Source organism: Centropristis striata, chromosome 1 (assembly GCF_030273125.1).
Source record: "Centropristis striata isolate RG_2023a ecotype Rhode Island chromosome 1, C.striata_1.0, whole genome shotgun sequence".
NCBI lineage: Eukaryota > Metazoa > Chordata > Actinopteri > Perciformes > Serranidae > Centropristis > Centropristis striata.
The window spans coordinates 25,751,585-25,774,262 of NC_081517.1; the positions used below are offsets into that span (position 1 = coordinate 25,751,585).

At 41.1% G+C, this 22,678-nt stretch overlaps 1 protein-coding gene across 1 annotated transcript in view; it reads left to right on the plus strand.

The window, feature by feature from the left end:
* The first annotated feature begins 1,653 nt into the window (after positions 1-1,653).
* Positions 1,654-22,678, plus strand: part of adcy9 (adenylate cyclase 9) — a 49,267-nt gene continuing 28,242 nt past the window's right edge. Inside the window, exon 1 of the mRNA XM_059336073.1 lies at positions 1,654-5,632. Within this exon, the coding sequence (XP_059192056.1) occupies positions 3,733-5,632 (1,900 nt within the window). The 5' untranslated portion in view covers positions 1,654-3,732. The remainder of the gene's footprint in view (positions 5,633-22,678) is intronic.

The window sequence follows — 22,678 nt, forward strand, 5'->3', positions numbered from 1 at the left end:
TGTGTCTTTTTTAGTCATTTTGTGTCTTTTTGTCATTTTGTGTCTTTTTGTGTCTTTTTTTTTGGTCATTTTGTGTCTTTTCTTGGTCATTTTGTGTCTTTTTTAGTCCTTTAGTCCAACATAAAATGTGATTTTGAATATTTTTTCTACTTTTAAAACACTATCATGCTCAATAAAGAATTTTAAATGTTGCAAATGTGAACAAAGATTGCAAATACAGTATAGTTACAGCCAGAACTTTAGAGGTAAATTGACAGTAGGGCTCCACGCTGCTTTTTTTCCCAGTCTGGATGTGATAAAGAAGTCATGCTTGGTGCTTTCGTGGACTTCAAAGGGTTAACTGTAATTAGCTAACATCAGCTTATGCTAACTAAAAATGCCATGACTGTCTGGATCATTTTCAAGTAGATATAAATTAAATGAAAATTTTCATCAGAAAATGTGTTAGGTGCAATGTATTATGTTTCTATATACTAAATTATTATTTTTTTTAATTGTACATTTTCCTATAACTGGGGACAACATGAAAACAAACTTTATTGGTTTACTCTGTCTAATGTTATTTTTTCCTGTTGATAACTAACGATTGCTAGTAAAACTAATACACTCTAATACATCTTAAACAGTAAGCTAGGCTACAAAAAAACAGGCTTTACTGCATGACAGATGTGCAAGCTAACACTAGTTATTAATGTCTTTGTTGTTGTTTACATATCGTCACACTGTTAAAATAATCGCCTATGTCATTTTTTGTCAAAATTGTTGTTGTTTTTTTGCCTAAATCATCTCCTCATGACGGCAGCCACCTATGGTAACATCACCTACATCCTCAGTTGATCAGATCATGTGATTTTACCCCTTTAAGATAATGGCCTATGTCAAATGTGTCACTTAAACGGATTTATTATGCCTAAGTCAAAATAAAATGTGACTTAAGCAAGATATTGTAACACTTTATTTTGAAGGTGTCTACATAAGAGTGACATGGGCGTGTCGTAAACATGACATGGGATGTGTGATGAACATTAATGACACTTTGAAGTAACATTAATGCTCATGATACTTGTCATGTCATGTTTCTGATAGGCTTGTGTGACTCTTATGTAACCTTCAAATCCTTCAAAATAAAGTGCTATCATATCTTGCTTAAGTCACAAAGGCATGTTCGAAAAATTGCCTAAGTCATTTATTTCTCTTAAGTTACATAATTTACAGTGTTATTACTATGCCAATAGCCATCCTTTGTTACATCCTTTTTGAGTGAAATGATCAATGAATGTCATATGTTACACTCTTGGTGAAGTTTTTTGTTTCCTGCAAAACTTGAAAAAATGAGTTAGGCGATTATTTTAGCAGGGTGACGAAATATAGGCCTAATAATTAATTTTCTATGCTATAGTGTATGATTTATTTTATCTCCTCTCTAAGCTTTCCTGTCTTTTTCAGGACCACCGTTTCAATGTGAAATGTTAACTTTTCTTATTGGCCGCCTTAAAAGGCAAGACCGGAAACGGTGTTTTTTAAAACTGTAGTTTGCTTGACAGGCTGGTCCCACCAACCCGCACCGCCACAACAGCTGGGGGAGGATTTCCGACCCAGTCACAGCGAAGATGGTGGCAGCTACAGGAGTGGAGATATTACGTTCGCCCGGATAAGACGGAAACACAGCCACAAAACTCCCGCTGTAGGTCTGTTTTTATTTAGCCCCCAGTTTCAGCAGAGAGCTATATCAGGGGGGGAAAGGGAGGCAACCAGCGGCGGACGGAAGAGGACGCACCACAGCCAGAGCGCACAGTGTTGTGTTTGTTGGACACATGCATGCCAGCGAAAACTAGTGCTATCCAGACCTGAGGAATTGGTTCAGATAAGGAGATAGTGCCGTTTGTGGGGCGGTTTTTGATAATCCCACCGAGGAGATATCCAAGGGGTTTCCTTCATTGCTCAGGGGATTTTCTACTTATTTGCTCTGAGGGGAATGCGAGGGAAGGAAATCCAGCCTCAGCTCCAAATAACCAGAGACTCCTGACTGGGTCTCCTCTCCAAACGCAGGAAATACGGCCTGGGGAAAAAAAAGTTTGGGAGCTTTTGGAAACGAGAGGGGGCCTTTCGTTGACATTTTGCACGCGTTTTACAACGTGATTTTAAAGTAGCCTCGTACGGTTTTTCGTATCAAGTGCTTCTGCTATTCCACAGATTAAGTTGATGAAAACCATTTAAATGTTACGTTGGTGTTGTTATTGCAAAAGTTTTGATCATCACTATTTATAGACCAGCCTGTTCCGACCGAGGCTGTTCCTCTTAGCTGTATATTTTGCCAACTGCGCGCAACAAGTTGCAGACACTCCCAGCAGAGGCAAACCTACACTAATTTGGGTCAGTGGATGGTATTTTCTGCGCTTCTTTTTTCGGATTACGCGTCTTTGAATAGCACATACCCCTCCCGACCCCCTCTCTGGAAGGCAGAGGGGGAATAAACGGTGGAGATCCGGAGAGGGAGTTCAGGAAAGGACGGGGCTGGATCCGTGGGAATAGGCCTGCCTGTCAGGCCTCTTATGATCTGGGTCTTGGACTGGACAGGGCTCCCAAATAACTCTGTCTGGACTATTTTCACGGGCCCGCTGGAAAAAAGATGGAAGGAGAATGTATGGGAATAAGAAATACAAATCCTTAGCTCATCGAGCCATGCATGAGAAGGGATGTAGTGGAAGGTAAAGCCGCCTTAATTACAGCTCACCCACTTTTTTTAATTAACGGAACGAGACAGTTTCCCCACATTTTAAGCCGGCATTATTTTTTATATACAATATTGAAAGTATACAAACTACTTTATGTTTTTTATGTGGGAACTGATTTAAAAATATATGCATATTTCCTTACAGTTATCATGCTTTATTGTGGAACATTCAAACTATCCACATATTTTTTTTTATTTTAGCACGACTAGCTGTTCATAACGGATGTTTTTAAGAGGGGAAAGGACGTGTTATTGGACCATTTGTCGCGCATGTTGTTGAGATAAGAGGCACAGTGTAACTTTTGTAGCCACTTGCTGTGCACAACGCCAACTGTTGACAGTCTGTATCTGTCTCTGCTCATACAATGAAGCCCTGGACCTGAACGCTGTTTTTCCAACGCAAACGTTATTTCGGAATGAAGACAAATCTGAGCATTTTTCCTGACGCTGTCTGACTTTGTAATGTCAGCAGTATCAAAATATTGCGCACATCCAGAGGAGGTCATTTCCAGTCATGTAACGTCAGGACCGACTTGATGAAGGCATAAAAACCCCGTTGCATGACTAACCAGTCCTTTCCGAGAAGGATGCTCAATTCAGGAGGCAGAAAGAGTGATGACAGTGTTTTTACCGCAGCTGGAGAGAAAGCCGGGCTCAAACCCAGAGCCTCTTTGGAGAAGGATACATGTAATGTGAGTACTGACGCAAACCCGGGGTCGGATAATGAACTGCTCAAGAAACTGGAACGGTGCGTCTTGTGTGAGTGAGTGTGCAGGCTGCTGTGTGCGTAGCAAAGACGTCTGTGCCGTGCTCACCATTCATGCACTGTGATTATTCCAACAAACACCTTTGCTCCCTCTCTCTGTCACTCTCTCCCCGCCACATGTGCACACACGGTGCCCACGCACCGCGTCTAATTGCCTGAGCGCCATCAGAAGATATAATTAATATTTAACGCCTCCCCCCGCACCCCTCGTTTCCTCGTCACACCGGTCAATATGGCTACTCTGCAACATCACCGGCAGCTTCTCATGCATGGCACGGAAGTGAGCTGCGACTCCAGCGGGGATGGCGCCGTGACCGTGCGGATTACCAACAGCGCGCCACACGTGCATCAACATGAGCCACTGAGGGCTGCCAGCAGTGGAGCAGGGGGAGGAGGAGCTGGAGGCTATGGGGATGTGAGTAAGACGAACCCTAACCTCCACAAATACAGTATCTCCTCCAGCTGCAGCTCAGCAGACTCCAGACCGGCTAGGACCTCCTTTAGCAGGGTGCGTAGGAAGGCGCCGCCACTGTTTGAACGCTCTGCTGCTCAGTGCTGGGACCCCAAGTTTGACTCCCCCGTCCTGGAAGATGCGTGCCAAGAGAGGTGCTTTCCTCAGACACAGCGGCGATTCCGTTATGTCCTGTTCTACCTGGCCGTGGCAGCTGTACTCTGGGGGGTGTACTTTGGGGTCAATAGTGACCGCTGCAATCCCATGACCTTCCTACTCCCCACAGCCTCCTTTTTAGTCCTCCTAGTGCTCCTCTTTTTGTTCACTTTAACCCAGCCCTACACATGGCTGTACAACCAAACCTCCCTGCTTCTAATTGCGGTCACCTTCGCCATCACCTTAGCTCCACAGATACAGACGGCTGGCTACACTGAGCTGGAGTGGGCTGGCGGTGGGAATGCCTCATTTCCCCCACCAGATCAAGTAGCACCATCTCCAACCCCTTGCATCTCCCCTGTCGGCACCTTTTCCCTGTGCATGGAGGTTCTGTTGTTGTTGTATAGCGTCCTCCATGTCCGTCTGTATGCCTCAGTGATGCTCGGGCTCCTGTATTCTATATTATTTGAGGCATTGGAATGGCTGCCATTGCTTCAAAGGAGTTATGACAATACTGGATGGGGCACAAGCCTCACGGGTTCAGGTTCTGAGTGGGAAGGAGACACTCTGCGCTGGTTGGGCCCGGCCAAAGCTCTGCTCCACCTTTGTGCCCATGTCATTGGCATCCACCTGTTCATCATGTCAGAGGTGCGTTCCCGCAGCACCTTCCTCAAAGTGGGCCAGGCCATCATGCATGGCAAAGACTTGGAGGTGGAGAAGGCCTTGAAGGAGCGAATGATCCACTCTGTCATGCCGCGGAGAGTTGCAGATGAGTTGATGAAGCAAGGTGATGATGAGGGCGGTGGTGAGAACTCTGGCAAGCGTTATTCCTCGGGAGCCTGCTCTGCCTCAGCTGTCTCAGTGGGTGGTGGAGGAGGTGGTGGAGCTTCACAATCCCAAAGTGCCACAAGCACCAAGAATTACCCTTACAACAATCACAAACGCAAGAAGACCTCCATCCCCCGTGGACAGATAATCTTCCGACCTTTCAATATGAAACGCATGGAACCTGTGAGCATCCTCTTCGCGGACATTGTGGGTTTCACTAAAATGTCTGCCAATAAATCAGCACCAGCCTTGGTGGGTCTGCTTAATGATCTGTTTGGACGGTTCGACCGGCTCTGTGAACTTACCTGTTGTGAGAAGATCAGCACTCTAGGAGACTGCTACTACTGTGTAGCTGGATGCCCCGAGCCCAGGCCAGACCACGCCTACTGCTGTGTAGAGATGGGCTTGGGCATGATCCAGGCCATCGAGCAGTTCTGCCAGGAGACCTGTGAGACCGTCAGCATGCGCGTTGGCGTCCACACGGGCACTGTCCTGTGTGGGATCCTGGGAATGAAGCGCTTCAAGTTTGATGTATGGTCAAATGATGTTAATCTGGCTAACCTGATGGAGCAGCTGGGTGTGGCAGGGAAAGTCCACCTGTCAGAAGCTACTGCCCGATTCCTGGATGACCATTACCAGAGGGAGGACGGGCGGGTGGTGGAGAGAGCCGGCCAGAGCGTGGTGGAGAAACTGAAGGGTAAGTGGCTGTTCATCTCTAATTTTCTAAGTTCTCCACATAGACTGAAAGTCATTGTACATAATTTAAATATTTAATTATAGCAATTCAAGTCAATCACAAAGAGAGAATCCCAGGTCTTGAACACAGGTTCCACTGATTGATGGTTAATACTTTAAAAGGAAAATGTGTAATTGAAATACTACTTTATAAGTGTATCTTTAAAAGTCAATTGAGCTTGTGATAAAATATCTGAACAGTTCAGGAAAAGCATATAATAATAAGAGGAGAATATTGCATTTAAATATCGTCACAGCTACAGGGTAAAGGTGGCTGTGACTATATTTAGCCTACATTGTCTGAAAATGTGCACCGTAGCACTTGGTCATCAGGGTTGAGTGGGGTCGCTGCGCGACTAGACAACACTGAAATATGTTATCTGACCAGTTAGTCCTGTTGAAACGGTGAAACTACAGAAGCTCAGAGATCAGGCGACAAGATTGAGAGATAAGAGCACCAGGAAGAGAGAAATGTTGTGGTTTATATCAGTTGGATATCATTTAACATTCAGTAGCAGCTAATACTAAATTCCAGTTGTTTTCAGGAATCATAAAACCAAGTTCAGTCATTTAAAACTACAGGGAAATACAGAGCAACCAGTACATGTTTACATAGGTTTTAAGGACAGATATTACACTCTCTATAATGACCTATAACTGTCTTCTGCTGAATTTTGCAGCAGCACTCTACAGATTTATTTTGGAGCTCTGTATTTGAATGACAGAGGCTTGTGCTATTGAGATTAGAACCTTTAATCTGCAAATACACCAAATGGATTTGAAATCCTTCCAACAGACAAATGTTTATAACTTGCATCGTAACTATTACTGGATAGGCTGCTATATTTGATTATTTTGATGAATTTAAAGATCAGTTTTGCCACATGGATTAGGCCTTCTCTTGGATTAAATACAACAAATAAATACTTTAATACAATATTTTGAACTACACAAAGATCTGTTTGGTCCAGTTCAAAGTCTATAACTACCATGGGCTGTTTTTCCTCAGCGCTATCAGTCAGTGCAAGGTTTGGTTCATTTCTCTGACTGTTTGTGGCTTGTTGTTGTGAGCTGTAGATTGCAGTCGATAATCGCAGGGCTGACCGGCTTAACTGTTCTGAGGCAGATGTCGTACTGGATTTCAGTGGGTTAAACAGGTGTTTGTCATACTGTGCCCATCACTTGTAGGGTGGGAATAGTGGTGCGAGAGTGTTGAGATTAGACGGACACCAGGCAGATGGTAAAAGATATGGAAATAAGTTTGACTTGGCTGTATGCAAATTGTTAAACATCCACTGCTCATATCACGTCCACACACACATCCACAAACACCCAGTCTGTCTCAATAGTCTCGTGGAAGGCGGCATCAATGGAACTAATCTCTTCAGCAGGGTATTCCTCGTGGGCCGCTAATCTTAGGTCTCTCACGAACAGAGACTGTCTGTTCTATTGTCAGGCCTTGTGTCAGAGTGTATTCACACTTGGCTCTAAATGGTGCCATCACTCTCTATTTCCAGACTGGCAAACAGTGACAGAGTGAGATATTGACATGTAGCTTTTGTTGAGGGAGTGAAAAGGGGAGAATGGCATCTAGTTTCCTGCTGAAACAGAGACCCACAGTTTCCTGCTCAGAAAAAGAGATGACCTTAACAGTTGTTGTTTTTTTTGAAGAAAAGGGGTTGACACCGTATTTTTTAATGGTGAGAAATGGACATAGGGAGAAATCAACATACCACCTCTTCTTTAGAGGAATAAATTGTCCCAATTCTACCGCTTTGTGTAGGAGACTGGAGAATGGAGAGTTAAGGAGAATGGTCGAAATCAATGAACAGATCAGTTTTTGCAGGTGTTCATGATGTTAGATGTTGCCATTTGCTTGACATTTTTAAATTTTCATAAGACTTAAGGTATTTCCCTATGTGAAAAACAGTTATGAAATATAGGTGTTAAAGGTCATGTTGTCTCTGTCACTTGGCTGACACCTGCAGTATTTTTCTACATTTTCCTTATGGCATCACTTATGCTGAAGTATTAGCATGAGTGATAAACTGAATTATTTGGTGTATTTGTTTAATACCCCGAATCTCTTCTGTCTTTTTGTCGTTTGCTTGCATTTTTCTCTGTGTCCTTTTCCTTCCACGTTCCACATCTCTCACTCTGCTTTTCCTCATCCTTGTTGTGTTATCACATTCATTGCCTCAGTCTCTCACCTGTCACCCAGGCCTGTACATGTGGTCTGTTGTGTAACACTGCTTTATTGCTGTCGGTCTGTCTTTAGTCAAGGCTTTGATAGATCTCCCAGCAGGCAGAGTGATTCGCCTCAGATAGCGTGCTTTCAACCATTCTCGTTCTGTTAGTCCCTAAATACCCATCATCCCACTCTTCTTTAAACAACAACACCTAAGCAAACCAAGCTCTGTTTGACCATGAATGCACCCAGTTGGTAAGATAATGTAGTTTATCAGTAGTTTTATCAGAAATATACTAAATCTAAGTGAAACATAATGGATTGTGAGGGATGATGCAGCAGCAAACAATTTTTCATCACAGTGCAGTACATGGATTTGAGATTTTGTCAAGACTATATTAACTGCCAAATCCCAATACATCTGCTCTATGTATATAATGAAAGATGCAGGGATGAGTCATATCTGTTGACAAATTCATTAACTATGCAGGTTTGCAGCAAGTGTTTGTAATACTTTAATGCTTCACAGTGCTTCAGTGAAAGATAAGAAGTTTAGACAAGTTTGAACTGTGCAAACTTCTGAAAACTGCACAAATACAGTGTGTATGTGTGTGTAAATAGAAGCTACACAGAAATTTGTTAGACAGCACTTTTTTGTGTTTTTTACCCTGATAGAAAGATAGATAATGGTTGTTTGTAACTGCGTACATACTTGTCATTCGTGGTGGACTTCAACTCGATTTTTTTTAATAGTGATAGTAGCACAGCTTGTTGTTAGCTCTGTAGCTACAGAGCTGTATGTGTGCATTATGTCTTACAATGTCTCCAAACTTTTCTGGGTTCAGGATTGTACAAAAAACAAAAGTTTAGCAGTTTGAATATATAGTATTCGTGGAGTACAGATGCATCTCAATAAATTAGAATATGATGGAAAAGCCCATTATCCAGTAGTTCAAGTCAAATAGCCCCAACCAAGTATTGAGTCATATAGATGGACATACTTTTCAGAGGCCAACATTTCCATATTAAACATACTTTTTAAAATTGGTCTTTTGTAATATTAAATTTTTTGAGACACTGAATTTTAGGTCTTCATTAAATGTAAGCCATAATCATTATAATTAGAAGAAATAAATAAATGAAGACATGAAGTGTTTCATTCTGTGTGTAATGGATCTATATAATGTGTTATTTCCACTTTTTGAATTGAATTACTGACATACTTTTCTATGATATTCTAATTTATTGAGATGCACCTGTATTTAAGGTGATGATTGGGCCGACCAGTGGGAATGTGGTACAAGTGACAAGCAGCTTTCTGAATAAATTATAAATTACTACATAAACCTTGACTACAAAACTACATAAACTACAAACACACGAACCGCAGCAGCCTCTTTTTTTTTCTCTCCCAAACACACACACAGACACACAGACAGTCTTTGTCTCCTTTTTTCTATTTCGAACACGCACATCACCACCAAAGTGCTCAGTATTCCTCATCTCAACCCATGCTCTGTGCTCTCATTGGCTGTGGCTCCTCGACAGATCCAGATATTTAGCCTGCTAGATATCTGGAATGTATCGGCGATGCATCGGCTCGCTTCTTTAAACACTTCACACATGGCGATCTCGCTATGTCCGGATGTGTGTTTGTGTGTGGGTTGGTGGGTTTTTAATTCAAACACATTAGGACTTGTAAGTTTCTCCCACATCTGCTCACAGTATTTCATCTCCGTCTATGTTTGTCCCACAAGAATACCATTTGCCGTTTTCACTTTGGTGTTTATCATGTCAGTTTTTTTCACCTTGCACCCATTTATATCCACTGAGAAACCATGATATTTACACCCTCCATTTTTCTGCTTATCCTTGTACCTCAATCTTAGTCTCCCTTCTCAATTGCTTGTGTCTTTTTCGTTCTTTCCTGTCCTGCCATGTCTCTTTCTGTTTGTAGCTCAGTAGTATCTCCCTGCTGGTGGTGAGGACTGCAGTTTTCTTCCCTGGGTTTTTGTTTAGCTGGTCTTTATGTCCTGCTTGGATCTGCTGCGTTCATGCCTTTTTAGACTCACCTTGTTGAGTGTTGTAGCTTGGGGAAATGAGGTTGTGGGGTTTTCAGACATGTCTGTGTGTCTGCACATTTTAGTTACAGTGCAGAATAACATCATGTTGTATCTGCAGACTCAAGGTTCAGACCTTGAACTGCTCTAATTGTATCATAGGGTGACACTGGCACCTTGTCGGTTTTAGTCTGTCTGTTTATGTGAGTGCATATTTGTGTGTTTGCACGCACTGCTTGCTTGCATGTGTCCTTTCCTTTTTGTGTAGCACATATACACCCATGTGTACAAACAAACCTATTCTTCCAGTGCGGTGTGTTGCAGTGGGAAGTCCATGGCCTCAGGCTGGTTAGTCTGTGTTAAGTCAAACATGTCACCTAAACATGCAGCTGCAAATGGCAGATGCTTAACCATAACCAGGCCAGCCCCAATAGGCTGTGGATTTTTGCTATTCTAGACTTTACGCTTTATCAAGTGTTTTCTGGTAAAGGCAACATTTCAGCTGTCTCATAGGGAAGCATCTCACTTCCATATTAAATCATTCTACATTGCTCTGTAGCTAGTTGAATACTTTTGTTATGAAAAAAGTGCTCTCCATTATATTATATTATATTATATTATATACCTGATTCCAAAGAAGTGCTGATGCTGTGTAAAAGTTCAAAAACAACAACAACAACAAAAAACGCAGAATGCATCAAATTGAGAATTCAGTGTTTGAACATTAAATATACTGTACTGTCTTTGTAATGTTTTCAATTTAATGTGTCAAAAAGTTTAGGCAAATTATTGCATTCTGTCTTATTTATGTGTTAGACAACTTTTTTGGAAGCAGGGTTGTCACAGACTTGTCATGGTTCTCTTGTTTGGTTGTTCCTGTTCTGCAGAGGAGGTTGTTTAACCCCCCACCTTATCTTGTTTTCTCCTGTTGAGTCATTGAGTTTCCAAATCCAGATCACCATAATACACTATCAGTGGTTCATTGACCCAAGGCTGACACTTAGGTCCAATTTTCATGGATATACATCGATGAGTTTGTGTGAAACTCTGCTGAGTGGAACTTTCAAACTAATAGGTCAAGACAAACATCAACTTATTTGATGGTGAAGTTTTCCTGGCTCACTGATGCCATGTAATGCTTGCAGTTTTTATTCAACCTCTTCAAGGTTGGTCGTGTAGTTTATCACCAGCACTGACCCTCTTTATATTGTTCATTGCAGGCCTTATGTTACAGACGGCAAGGTAAAACATTTTTATAGCACCTTTTAGAAGACATTTTGACATGTCACAGTAGAAAAAGCACAGATGTAAATAGTAAAATGAATGATGGCTGAGATTTCCATTTAGATGTTTTAGTTTCACGGTCCTGGTATCGTGCATGCAGGCTCACTGTCACACCGTCACAGCTTACTAGAACACTTGAATAGAGCAGAGACATTGTTAATGTTATTAGTAACACCTGTGCCTTTTCTACTATGACAAGTCAAAATGTCTGCTGTTAAAAAAGCATATTCCGCACAATGTGAGCCATTAGATTAATTTATGAGATGATCAACAGAAAATTCTTTATTAACCATTAATTAACTTTTGTTAATAAATATATATTTTTTCTAATATATATATAATATATATTCGTATTTTAATGAGTAATTAAAAATGGATAAAGGAAAAATAAACAATTAAAATAATAAAATAATAATTTAAATTAATACATTTCAATAATTTCACAGATTTTTTTAAATCTCTGAAAAGATCAGTACATTTGCTCTATCTGCTGGATTATAATTGTTGATCTTCACCTTTCAATGAAAACCACAGCACTGCATTGGCCAATCAAACAAAGTGTGCCTGTGTGTATGTGTGCGTGCATATGTGCATGTTTTCTGATAAAGATAAGACATCCAGGACATAAAATGACTGATCAAAGTCTTTGTGCCTTAGATACACAGACACGCATATATACACACATAGATTTATCACTGAGAGGAGATCACAAAGGGTAGAAACTCATTTAGGCTTTTTAACATTGTCTTTGGAGAGCAAACTCCCTGTGTGTGCATGTTTCTATTTTTCATTTTTCTCTTCCTTGATTTTTTTTTTTCAGTATCCTTCTCCCATACTGTCTCACATACCTTAAGTATGTTTCTTTGTGTGCCCGTTAGGGTTGCAAAGGGGCGGAAAATTTCCGGTAAATTTCCGGAAAATTTCCGGTAAATTTCCATGGGAAGTTAAGCTTGGGAATTTTGGAAATATTCCATATTGGAAGCTAGCTATTGGAAGTTATTTGTAAGTAGAGTAGAACACGTTCTAATTACTTGTTTCATGGATGAACAAAAACAGGAGTGTTGGGTTCAATATCACCCATCCCCTAACCCCACTCATTCAAAAATGCACCCCCCCCCCATCCAAAAATCTCCACAAAGTCCCATTCAAAATGTTAAATGAAAAATGCCACTCTTCCTCCAAAACGTTCCATTAAACATGCAAATCTTCCTTCAAGCAATCCTCTGCATTTTTGCTCAGTCAATAGACTCTTCCTGCTCCTCATCAACATCCAACAACATGTCCCCTTCCTCAACATCCAACTCTGAGTCTTCCTCTTCAGTGTCACTTTCCAGCCTTGTTGAGGATGGCTCTGTGTCAGGCTCAAAGAGCCTTAGGTTTGCGCGAATGCCAACCAGCTTTTCCACTCTCACATTTGTGAGCCTGTTGCGAACCTTTGTGTGGGAGGGTTAGGGTTAGGGTTAGTGCACAGTGCCAGTAGGGGGTGTGGTCTCAATAGCCATGCAGTAAGCAGTGTGCTCTGTGCATGTGATTGAGGAATGGCATGGATATTCAAGTGTATTTGAATGGCATCTGTTTGTTTTAGTCAAGATTATGTTAAAATATAGTTTCCTCAACTATATTTAAGTTCCCTAAGAAGAGCCAACCTTCAATTTTGAAAATTCCCAGTTTATTCCCATAAATTCCAGTTAATTCCCATTAATTCCCATTAATTCCCGTTAATTCCCATGGAAAGTTTCCGTCTTTGAAAATTCCGGGAATTTTGCAACCCTAGTGCCCGTACATATCTGTGTGTTATATGCGTGTTTGTGAGAGTTGCCCTGAGGCCTGTGAGCCAACATGGTGTTGTTTCAGCCCCGCTGCTCGCACCTCACTGATTTTCAGCAACGCTGCCACCACAAGGTTCAAAGGTCAACTGTAATCGCTTGACTAGGTGGTCTCACAATCGTGCCTGTGTATCTCTGTTTGCGTCTGGCTGTTGTTATGTTTTATAACAGAATAAAAAGAAAAATGACGTCCAGTAACCGGAGAGGTGAACATGTGCAATCAGAGGAAAGATGGAGGTCAGGCAGGAATTTATTAGTGAAGAAGAGAGAGGGAAAAAGATGGAAAGGTACTTTGGAGGATGATACATTGTGTTTGATGCAGTGGTAATCAATGAGATTTCTGTCTTTTTTTCTCTCTCTTTTTCGCAACATTTTACTCATATGTCTTAACCCAAACTTATCCTGCCCAAACTAGATTTTATGTGTAAAAAGCAGTTTTGAAAGTTGTCCAGCTTGTCAAATTTCATTAATATCATTACAACAGCTATCATTTGCCACTTGAGTGCCACACAGTATTGAAGATTCTGTAATGGCTAGAATAAAGCAGTAGAGCACAAGTTTGAGGGTAGGCAGGGCATTTTTCATGAACAATGCTTTATAATTGATCTTCTCCTACTTTTGACAATGCACATAGCCAATAGACTACTGCATTCAGATTTGTTTTTTTTACCTGCATCCTGGGTGATCTGATCACAAGTGGACAGCTCTAAATACAGATGTGAAAGCACTCGCTCAAACCGCATTCATAGGTGGGCTGGGCTGCATTTGGAGATATTTTAGCAGTGTGTACACAAATGTTCCCTGGCCCACATTAGGGACTGCCTACTACAACTGACTGCTTTGATCCACATGTAAACAGACAGGCAGATGAGCTCTGCAAGCATGGGATGCTGCTGTATTTCTCATGACACAGAAACCACTGAGAGTGAATCTTGTAATTTCAGATGTTATTTTCATGCTGTTGGTGTTTTTGTTCTGGTGTTTCACATAGATCTGACACTGTGGCCCGCCCACCTCCCCAGCTCTTTTTCACTGTTGTCTGGCAAAGGTGGCAGTGTCAGCAGCACGGAGGTCTGCGGAGACCGTCGGTAGACAATAACCTCATAGTTTCAGGTTCATAAAATGCACCCAAATTCATGTTTATGGAGGATTTTACTACAAACATTCCTGTACTTTGCAACCCCTCTATTAGCCATGTGTTAACTCCGGGTTTATTAGCATATAGAGCGGGAAAGTGACAAGTGGTCACTAATATCTAATGCCAGACGTGAATAGACGTACTTTGAGCTGTATACTTGTGGTCAGGTCATGCAAGACTCATGTTAATACTCGGTATGAACAGTCTCAGGGATAACACACAAAGATGAAAAAGGTTATCATTGCTGTTCTGCCTGACTTTCCATGCTGCATACTGTACAGGAGTTTACCTACAATTACATCATAATGGCCTTCTACAATATCATATTAGGTACATCCTTATTCCATTATCATTATTGCAATGTGTGTGTGTGTGTGTGTGTGTGTGTGTGTGCGTGCGTGCTCCAGAGAGAGAGGACGGTGTAGATCGGACACTAAATCATAATTTAACAGTGACAGCCAGAACCAACACAGCATAAGGGGAGGCCAGAAGCACTGATAGCAGGAGCGTTCTCCAGAGAGTCTCTTTTCGTCTCTGTCTTCTACTGCTCATCTTAATAGACCTGTAATAACACTACTTGTCATCCTCTGCATCTCTCTCTCTTAGAGGATCTGTTGTGTCAAACGTTGATTCTTTCTCCCACACACTTGTCTACTCAGCTTTCTTTTATTCATCCACCCAACGTTTTTTACGAGAAGTTTGTCATTCCTATTGCTCAAGAATGTGTTGAGTCAAGTGTGTGTGTGTGTGTGTGTGTGTGTGTGTGTGTTCAGGGTAGATAAGCGTGCCCAACCCTGTCCTAGCCTGATTGCATGTGCACACACACACACAGGCACACAAACGAATGCACTTAATCTTTTGTCTTTACTGGCAGTTTGCTGTCCATGCAGTACACCTTTCTATTTTTAGAAGTCTAAGTTAATTTCTGTCATTAACTAATTCCTAAACAGATGAGTCATGTGCTTGTATTGTATTTAATCTATTTGACAGGTCCATCCAGTCTTTCCAGCATGTGTCTGTGTGTGAGACCAAAGAGTGCACATGTTCCATTTGTTTTGTGAGTTGTCACTCATTCACTGAAAAATTCCATAACAGTGTTGAGACAAATTACATTGTCTTTACATTTGTGTGTGTGTGCGTGTTTGCCTGTATTTAACAGACATTATCTCATTACCAAATGAAGCCACTTTACTGGAATGTGACTTGTTACAGGTGATTGCACTCACTACCTGGTCTCATTTGCTGTTTTATTACTCAAGATGACTTGCATTTTCGTTACTGGTGCCACCTTGCAGTCATTTAGATGGAAAGTACTGCAAAATATTTCCACATCAAGTAAATATTGATAAAGCTGGCTTGCTTAAAAACTCAAAACGTTCAATCAGTACGTTTACATGACACTTGAAGAAAACAAATTATTGCCTTAATCCGACTATAACTGGACAACTGAAGTACATGTAAACGTTAGTCCGACTAATGCCAGAGTTGGAGAACTTTGACTAAGACACCCAGAATGCGATTGGAAATCGATTTTCACCGGCATGTATGACAAGACAACACATGTGCGCATGCTCCACCCCGCCATCCCTCACGCTTGCGCAAGACACCGGAACAAAAACATCCAAGAAAGCCGGCAAGAACGAGAGGTCCGGGTCAGTAGCGACGGCACAAAGTGTTCCACTGAAGACAGGCTACTGTTGTAGCCCTCCAACAGCATCCGACATTCTCATTTGCCCCTCAAATGATTAACAGAGCTGTACGATTATCCATCTTGTGGTTCCAAAATGCCGGTTTCTCACCTTTCTCCACTTGTTTATTATGACGTAATAGATCAACCGGAAACCGGGCCGTATTAACCCGCTGAAACGACTCATATCGCCATCTAGTGTTGAGGAGGAGGACACGTTCCTGTCAGTTATTCGATTTTCTCAGTTGCATGTAAATTGGGACAAGGACAGAAGTCCGATTAGACGCCAAAATCTATTTTTAAGCATAGCTCGATTAAACTGTGCATGTAAACGCACTGAATGTTCAGTTAGTGCCCCACATTACTGTGGTTTTTTTGGGGGGGAAAATATACCCTTTTCTTCATAGCATACAATACAGGATATTCAACAATGTTTTTTGACAGGATCAGAACCAAAGACAATGCCTGTTATGTGATAAAGCCACCTGGTCACCCTTAGTGTTTTTAAATTAAGTTTTGCAATGCTGTTATTTTGGTAAAATATTTTCCTCTGCCTTCTTGTGCCCACTGCTGGTCATCAAATCCTGGATTGTCCTGATAATACTCTTCCTGGGGATCAAGGCCTGCCTGACACGCCTGTCATAATGTTACTAATTGACCAGGTCATACAGAATGTATGAGCGTCCGCATAGCAGGGGTCAAGAATCAATGATGTGTGGGGGGTCAAGGCTGGGTCACGACTTTCTGTAAACTTAATTTAAGGTTTGCACACATGGGGCTGCATCAATATTTCCCATTTATCTGATAGTTCTGCTGTATTTTTTGTGTAAGTGTGTAATGTAACAACTGTTTAAAATTCCATGTTTGCGACAGCTGTATGTGCCAGTGTGGCAACAGCAGCTGGTTGTCTCCGCTGCCCTGTGTGTTTGTGTGTGCGCGCTAACTGAAGAATGCTGGAGTGGTGCTGTGTTAAACGGCTGTTCTGAATAATAGATACAGTGTGCACCCTCAAGCCTGTTAAAAAATCCATGAGCTTCCTTTGCCGTGGTTTATATAGCTAAAGAGCTGATAAGAGAGAGAAATATAGTTAATAGCCAATGCGGGGAAAGATAGGCATGAGACTTAGGCAATCACAAACCCAGTATAGCATAAGCAAAAGACAAACACGCAGTTACACACACTTATTGTGGAGGGTGGTGGTACTAGTTTAACTGTTTGTCAATACATTACCCCATCATGTGTGTGTGACTTCATTGGACGCTCTAATGAATGTCTAAAGTGATCTGTTGGGAGTTACATTATGTGCAAGGTGTGCCCTCTTTCCCTTAACCCTCCTACTTTAGTCAATAATTTCCCCTGGTTCCCAGCGTGCCCTTTGGTCTCAAGAGGAGCAACATGAAGCTGTTTCAGAGCCAGAGAGTTAGTATTTCAAGGTGTAGACCTAACTTGGATTACTTCTTACATTATGTTTTGTGATCTGATTGCATACTGGTCACTTGAGGCTACTTCAGTGAAGAAATCAGCATGCCTTTACTTTGATGGATTTCTCTCTGACTAAGTGTTGAATGTTGAAGCAAAGTAGTGAGACAAGGAATAAGCCCTTTAAGAGAAAAAGGAAAAAAATACCTGAAGCTGTTCATAGCCTCATTTCCACTGCATGGTACACCTCATTTTTGGTTCCAAGTAATTTTTTTCCCCCCCCACTGCGTATAGTACCCCCTCAGTGAAGGTATCGCACAATTTTAAATTGTACATCTTGTGTATGGCAACTTATATGTAGTGTGCACTGTTGCTTTGCAGGCTGACATTAAAAAAAAAAAAAACTGTGGTGAGTGAATAAAATTGCGACTGAAGTTGATAGCTGTATGGCTGTTTTAAAATGGCAAGTTTTTGCAGGATGGACCATATTAGGACTGGGCGATATATCAATATAAGAATATATTGATAGATTTTTTGATGTGATATGGAATTAGACTATATCGCATATATATCGATATATTTATGTGTTTATGTTTTGATATGTTTGTCATATTTAGTTGTTTTGCAATGTTCGTTATTCTTTTCTCATATAAATATATTTAATTCAGAAAAAAATTGGCCTATTTTATTTCATAGGCTATTTTTATTTAAGCTATTTTTTATTTAAATACACACTATATGGAGCTTTGATTTTTTTTTTTAAAAAAGGTACTCCTGTTATACAGTATTTATGTTCATTTAAACGTTTTCAATAAAACTACTTGTGACATGTCATATTTGACTTCGACTGAACACTTGCTTTCACTTTGCGATAAAAATATCGGGATATATATCGTGTATCGGGATATGACTTGTTGAAACATGATACAGCAAAGTTGCAAAAGCCATTTTATCTACTTTTTTCATACTAATACTCTTTTTTTTTTTTTCAAATGCAGCATTTGGCACAAAACATAAGTTCCAAAATGTAAGTGCTGGCCTTCATAACCTGTAACATTCAAGTCCTACCACAAACGGCATGTAAAGCACCGTTCCCTGGTGGTCTGTGAAAAGAGAGAGTTGTGTGACTTTAGAGGGAACAACAGAAGAGGGAGGGAGAGAGAGAAGAAGAAGGCAGAAGAAGGAGCATGTTTTCTGGTCATGACCCTTTCCCAAGGATTTCCCACAGTCTAGCTGAGGGCAGTGGGGGAGGTATGTTTGTGTGTGTGTATGTGTCTGTGTGTGTGCATGAATGTGTGTGAGTGGTCGACAAATCCATGGCATACAGCAGAATGAATCACGCCATGCAACGACTGTATGACTCAAGTGAGACCATACAATTCAAGTGCATTGGTGCAGCCCTAAAAATCTGTTAAGTATAATAAACCCTGATGCATGTGTGACTTTAATACCTATCAGCATGCTTCAAAATATTATGTATTCAGTCTTGGAACCCATCAGGTCAGGCGTGATTACAAGATAGCCTCTGGGGGCAGCATTTACCAGCGGACATCCAGATAATGAATATCCGACCCTCTTCTGTGCGCCGGCCAACTTCAATATCCAGACGACCTTTCAGTTTATCCCTATGAACAGATATTTGCATATAAATTTAGATTTAATAAAGTCAAAATGGTCGTCAGATGACGGCTGATGAGTTCTAAGATTGCATTTTGGCCGATGTGTTCCACTTTTACTCCCCATATGGGCAGCGTACCTGCATGAATTGGTCAATTAAGGTCAATACTACTTTGACTTCAAACTAAAACCAGAGCACAGTGCAGTGAAGAGAACTGTTTATATAGATTAATATGTGGCTAAGTGTGTGCGCATGCATGAAACAAAGTGACGTGTCAGGCGTCATTGGCTTCTCCTTTGTACAGACACCAAGGTTGGTCATTTCTTGCTCAAGGACTGTCCTCTGCCACTGAGCGACAGCCTCCCTGAGAGAAACTCAGAGCCTCTGTGAAGTGAGACACTAAAATGCCTTTTAACAGCTGTGTGTGTGTGTGTGTGTGTGTGTGTGTGTGTGTGTGTTTATCGGAGTGACGCAGTGACAGTCGGAGTGCGTCACTGTTCCTGTCAGCCCGGCGCACTATGTCACACAAATACACACACTTGTAAGATCTTTCGAGGGAAGAGCCATTGACAAACAGATGGTGAATGATTCTTTTACCATTTTGTCGTCATTCGTCAGATATAATGTTAGTAGAAAATCAACAGGACGACAGAGGGGATAGGGTTGTCACGATACTAAAATTTTCAACTCGATACTGATACTCAGGAAAATATTCGATACTCAATACCATTTTCGATACCACAAGGATAAAAACAAAGACCCCAAAATTTAACAGAAATATTTTTATTAACAAGAAAAATGCAACATGTAAAGATTAACAGAACAGAAGGCTAAATATTTATAATAAAAAACAGTTGTGCAAAAAGAAACTGCAACTGTGATAACAAGCTTCAGATACTCGATACTTTTGAAAATGAGTATTGTATCCGGATACAACGTTTTAGTATCGATACTTTTTTGAGTATAGATACTTTTGACAACCCTAAGAGGGGATGACTACAGTTTGGGTATCATTTAGATTTCGTCCCACTTTGCTTATCAATCTGTTGTTTTTGAATCCCTGCAATTCTCATTATGTTGTTTGAGCACAAAATTAAACCTTTCACCAGATTTTTGGCAGCCATAAATCTTTAAGCGGTATTGTTTCTCATTGCGTTCCAGACTCTTAGTCTTTTGGAACTGGTTCCAGTTTGGACAAGTTATGGATACCCTACTCTACCCCAGGGGATGATGTGACAAAGGTCTTGTGTTTGACCCGTTTCTGTTTCACTAGGCTGCCAATAGAGGCTTTATTAAATCCCAAGAGTATGATTTTTAAAAAGAGATAAAGGAGGCGGAGAGAAAAAAGAGAGGGAGGAAGAAGAGGGATTGAGGAACTCCCTGGACTAAAATGATGGCACAAAAGAGGGAAGGGAGGAGAGATGGATGGATGGGAAGAAGGAATGGGAGTGTATTTGAAGGAGGATCGTGTGAGAGCCTCATCCCTCGGTTCCATCAGCGTGTCCAAATATGGAGGCATCTGCTATTGCACGAGGCCTGTTCTCAAGACCCGCCACTGACCAGGGAGAAAACTGGAGGGTAGGGAAAGGAGGGGGGAGAACGTTTAAGGGAAAGGACGATGGCTGAAAAATGAGAGAAAATGACAGCACAGAGTAGAGTAGCTAGATATAAAGAGGTAGTGAGGGGCTGGGAGAGATGTACGGTTCGGCAAGACAAAAGAGGAGAAGTTGAAGGCGAAGGTTAGGGCGATAGTTGAGTTAGAAGTTGGACAGTGGGAAGGCCAAGTCTGCGAAAAAGGGAAAACAAGATGACGTCTATTTTTAGTCCCGGAGTTGTTTATTTTCTGACTGTTCTAAGCAGCAAGAAGAAAGTGAAGAATGAGAGACGAGGTTAGATGAAGCTCAAAGAAAGAATAGGAGGTTCAGCCAGTGCCTGCCTAAATTTGTCTTTTTCTGCTTCACTTTTAAGGGTTTTAAGTTGCTCTGATGCTTAAAATGTAAAAACTTCTCATTTATATTCTAATATTATATTCAATCATTTTTGCTTTAAAACATTGCAATCAAATTATGTACTGCAGGGCAATATTCCCCAACAGAAAATAGCCCAGTCTTAACTGGTAATCTGTGTTTTACAGTCCAATATAAAGTCTGTCCAAAATAAAATGAATGCAAGAGCTTGTTCCATTCAAGTCAAAGGAATGTAGTGAAATCTAGTCTACATTTAGCAAACAACAAAATAATGAAAAACAAAGTACAATTCAAGTCAATTTCTAGAGAAATACAAAACACTGTGTTACCTCAAGTTTAACAGTCTATGAGAAAATCAATTTACATGAAAGTATTGCAGTTTAAGTAACCCTGAAACTTTTTAAAACGGGAATTATCAACAAGACTTTGGCATGACACAAACGTGGGAGAGAAATTTCAACATAGCTTTTTTTGTACCAATCTTTTTGCTAACTTGCAACTCGTCTACATACATTTTATAAATCAACATATTTACGTATCGCCCCACCCCTAATTAGTTTAAATAAATGTTGTGTGTGTCTCTCTTCGTCTCTCTCTGTCTCTCATGTTCACACACATTTTGACTTTTCCGTGTGTGGGACCAGAGGGGAGACGGTGACCTTTGGGTCACTGGGGATGGTTTTGATCATGCGCTTGGAAGCTGCCATAAGGTCAAAGGTCATTTGTCAGGAAGTGCAGGGTCCGGATTGGAACGGCCCTGTGGGGATTGTCTGAAATGTCAGCTTCAGTCCAAAACATTCACCCAGACACTCACAGTGGGACTGCTGTGCAGGGCCTGGGTGTGCGTGTGTACACTCACAAATTTCCGTGAGTGTTAATTCATGTGTGAGTTTGGGGATTGTCTTCTAGGAGTTTTGAATGTGTCAGCAATTAGCATGCAGTATAGTCAGGGGGTGAGTATGTATGAGGGAACGCAAAGCTGTTCGGTCATTCATCAGAGTTTGAGTGTTTGCAGGCCTGCAACTAATGATGATTTCCATAATCAAGTGATTTATCTTTTTTTTCCACTTTCTTCTTAATTAACTCATTGCTTATTCTGTGTGATGTCAATAAACAGTTAAAAAGACCCTTTACAATTTCCCAGAGCCCTAAAGGCTGTTTCAGGTTGTTTCAGGTCCATGAGAACTTCTGGTCATCATGCTGATACTGACTGTAGTCAGTGTGGCTCCAACAAGGAACTTTATCTCTTCTGTCTCTTTCAGGGCTCAACAATAACGATTTCCCAATTGCCTGGGGTAATTAAATGCTACGGCAAAGACATAGTTAATGAGCTGAAGTGCAAGCAAGCATTTCAGTTAACCTGGAAACAGGAGTTTAGTTGTTTGGCATTGAGGGTGTGGGCAAAACTCTAACTTTATATTGCATGGTTTGAGAACAAGGCTATTGCTATTTTATAAGCATTAATAAATAACACAATTTGTATAGGGCAGGGGTAGGCAACCTGCGGCTCCGGAGCCACATGTGCCTCTTCAGGCCATCTGCAGTGGCTCCCTGTAGCTGTGACAAAAAAAAAAGATAAAGCAATTTGTATTTTTCAGTAGTAAAAATGTGTAGATTATATACGGCAGTAGAAAAAACAATTGTCAACTAAAATGTGCATCATAGCTTATGAAAGTCTACCGGCTGGCACTGTAACCTCTAAATTTTGCCAACTTCAAGTCTAGTTTTGCTAGCTTTTGATTTCAAATCTCCTGAGATATTTCTTCAGTTTGCAGCCTCTGATTTGCACATGGGTCTTCGCTGCATTCTGACAAAATCATA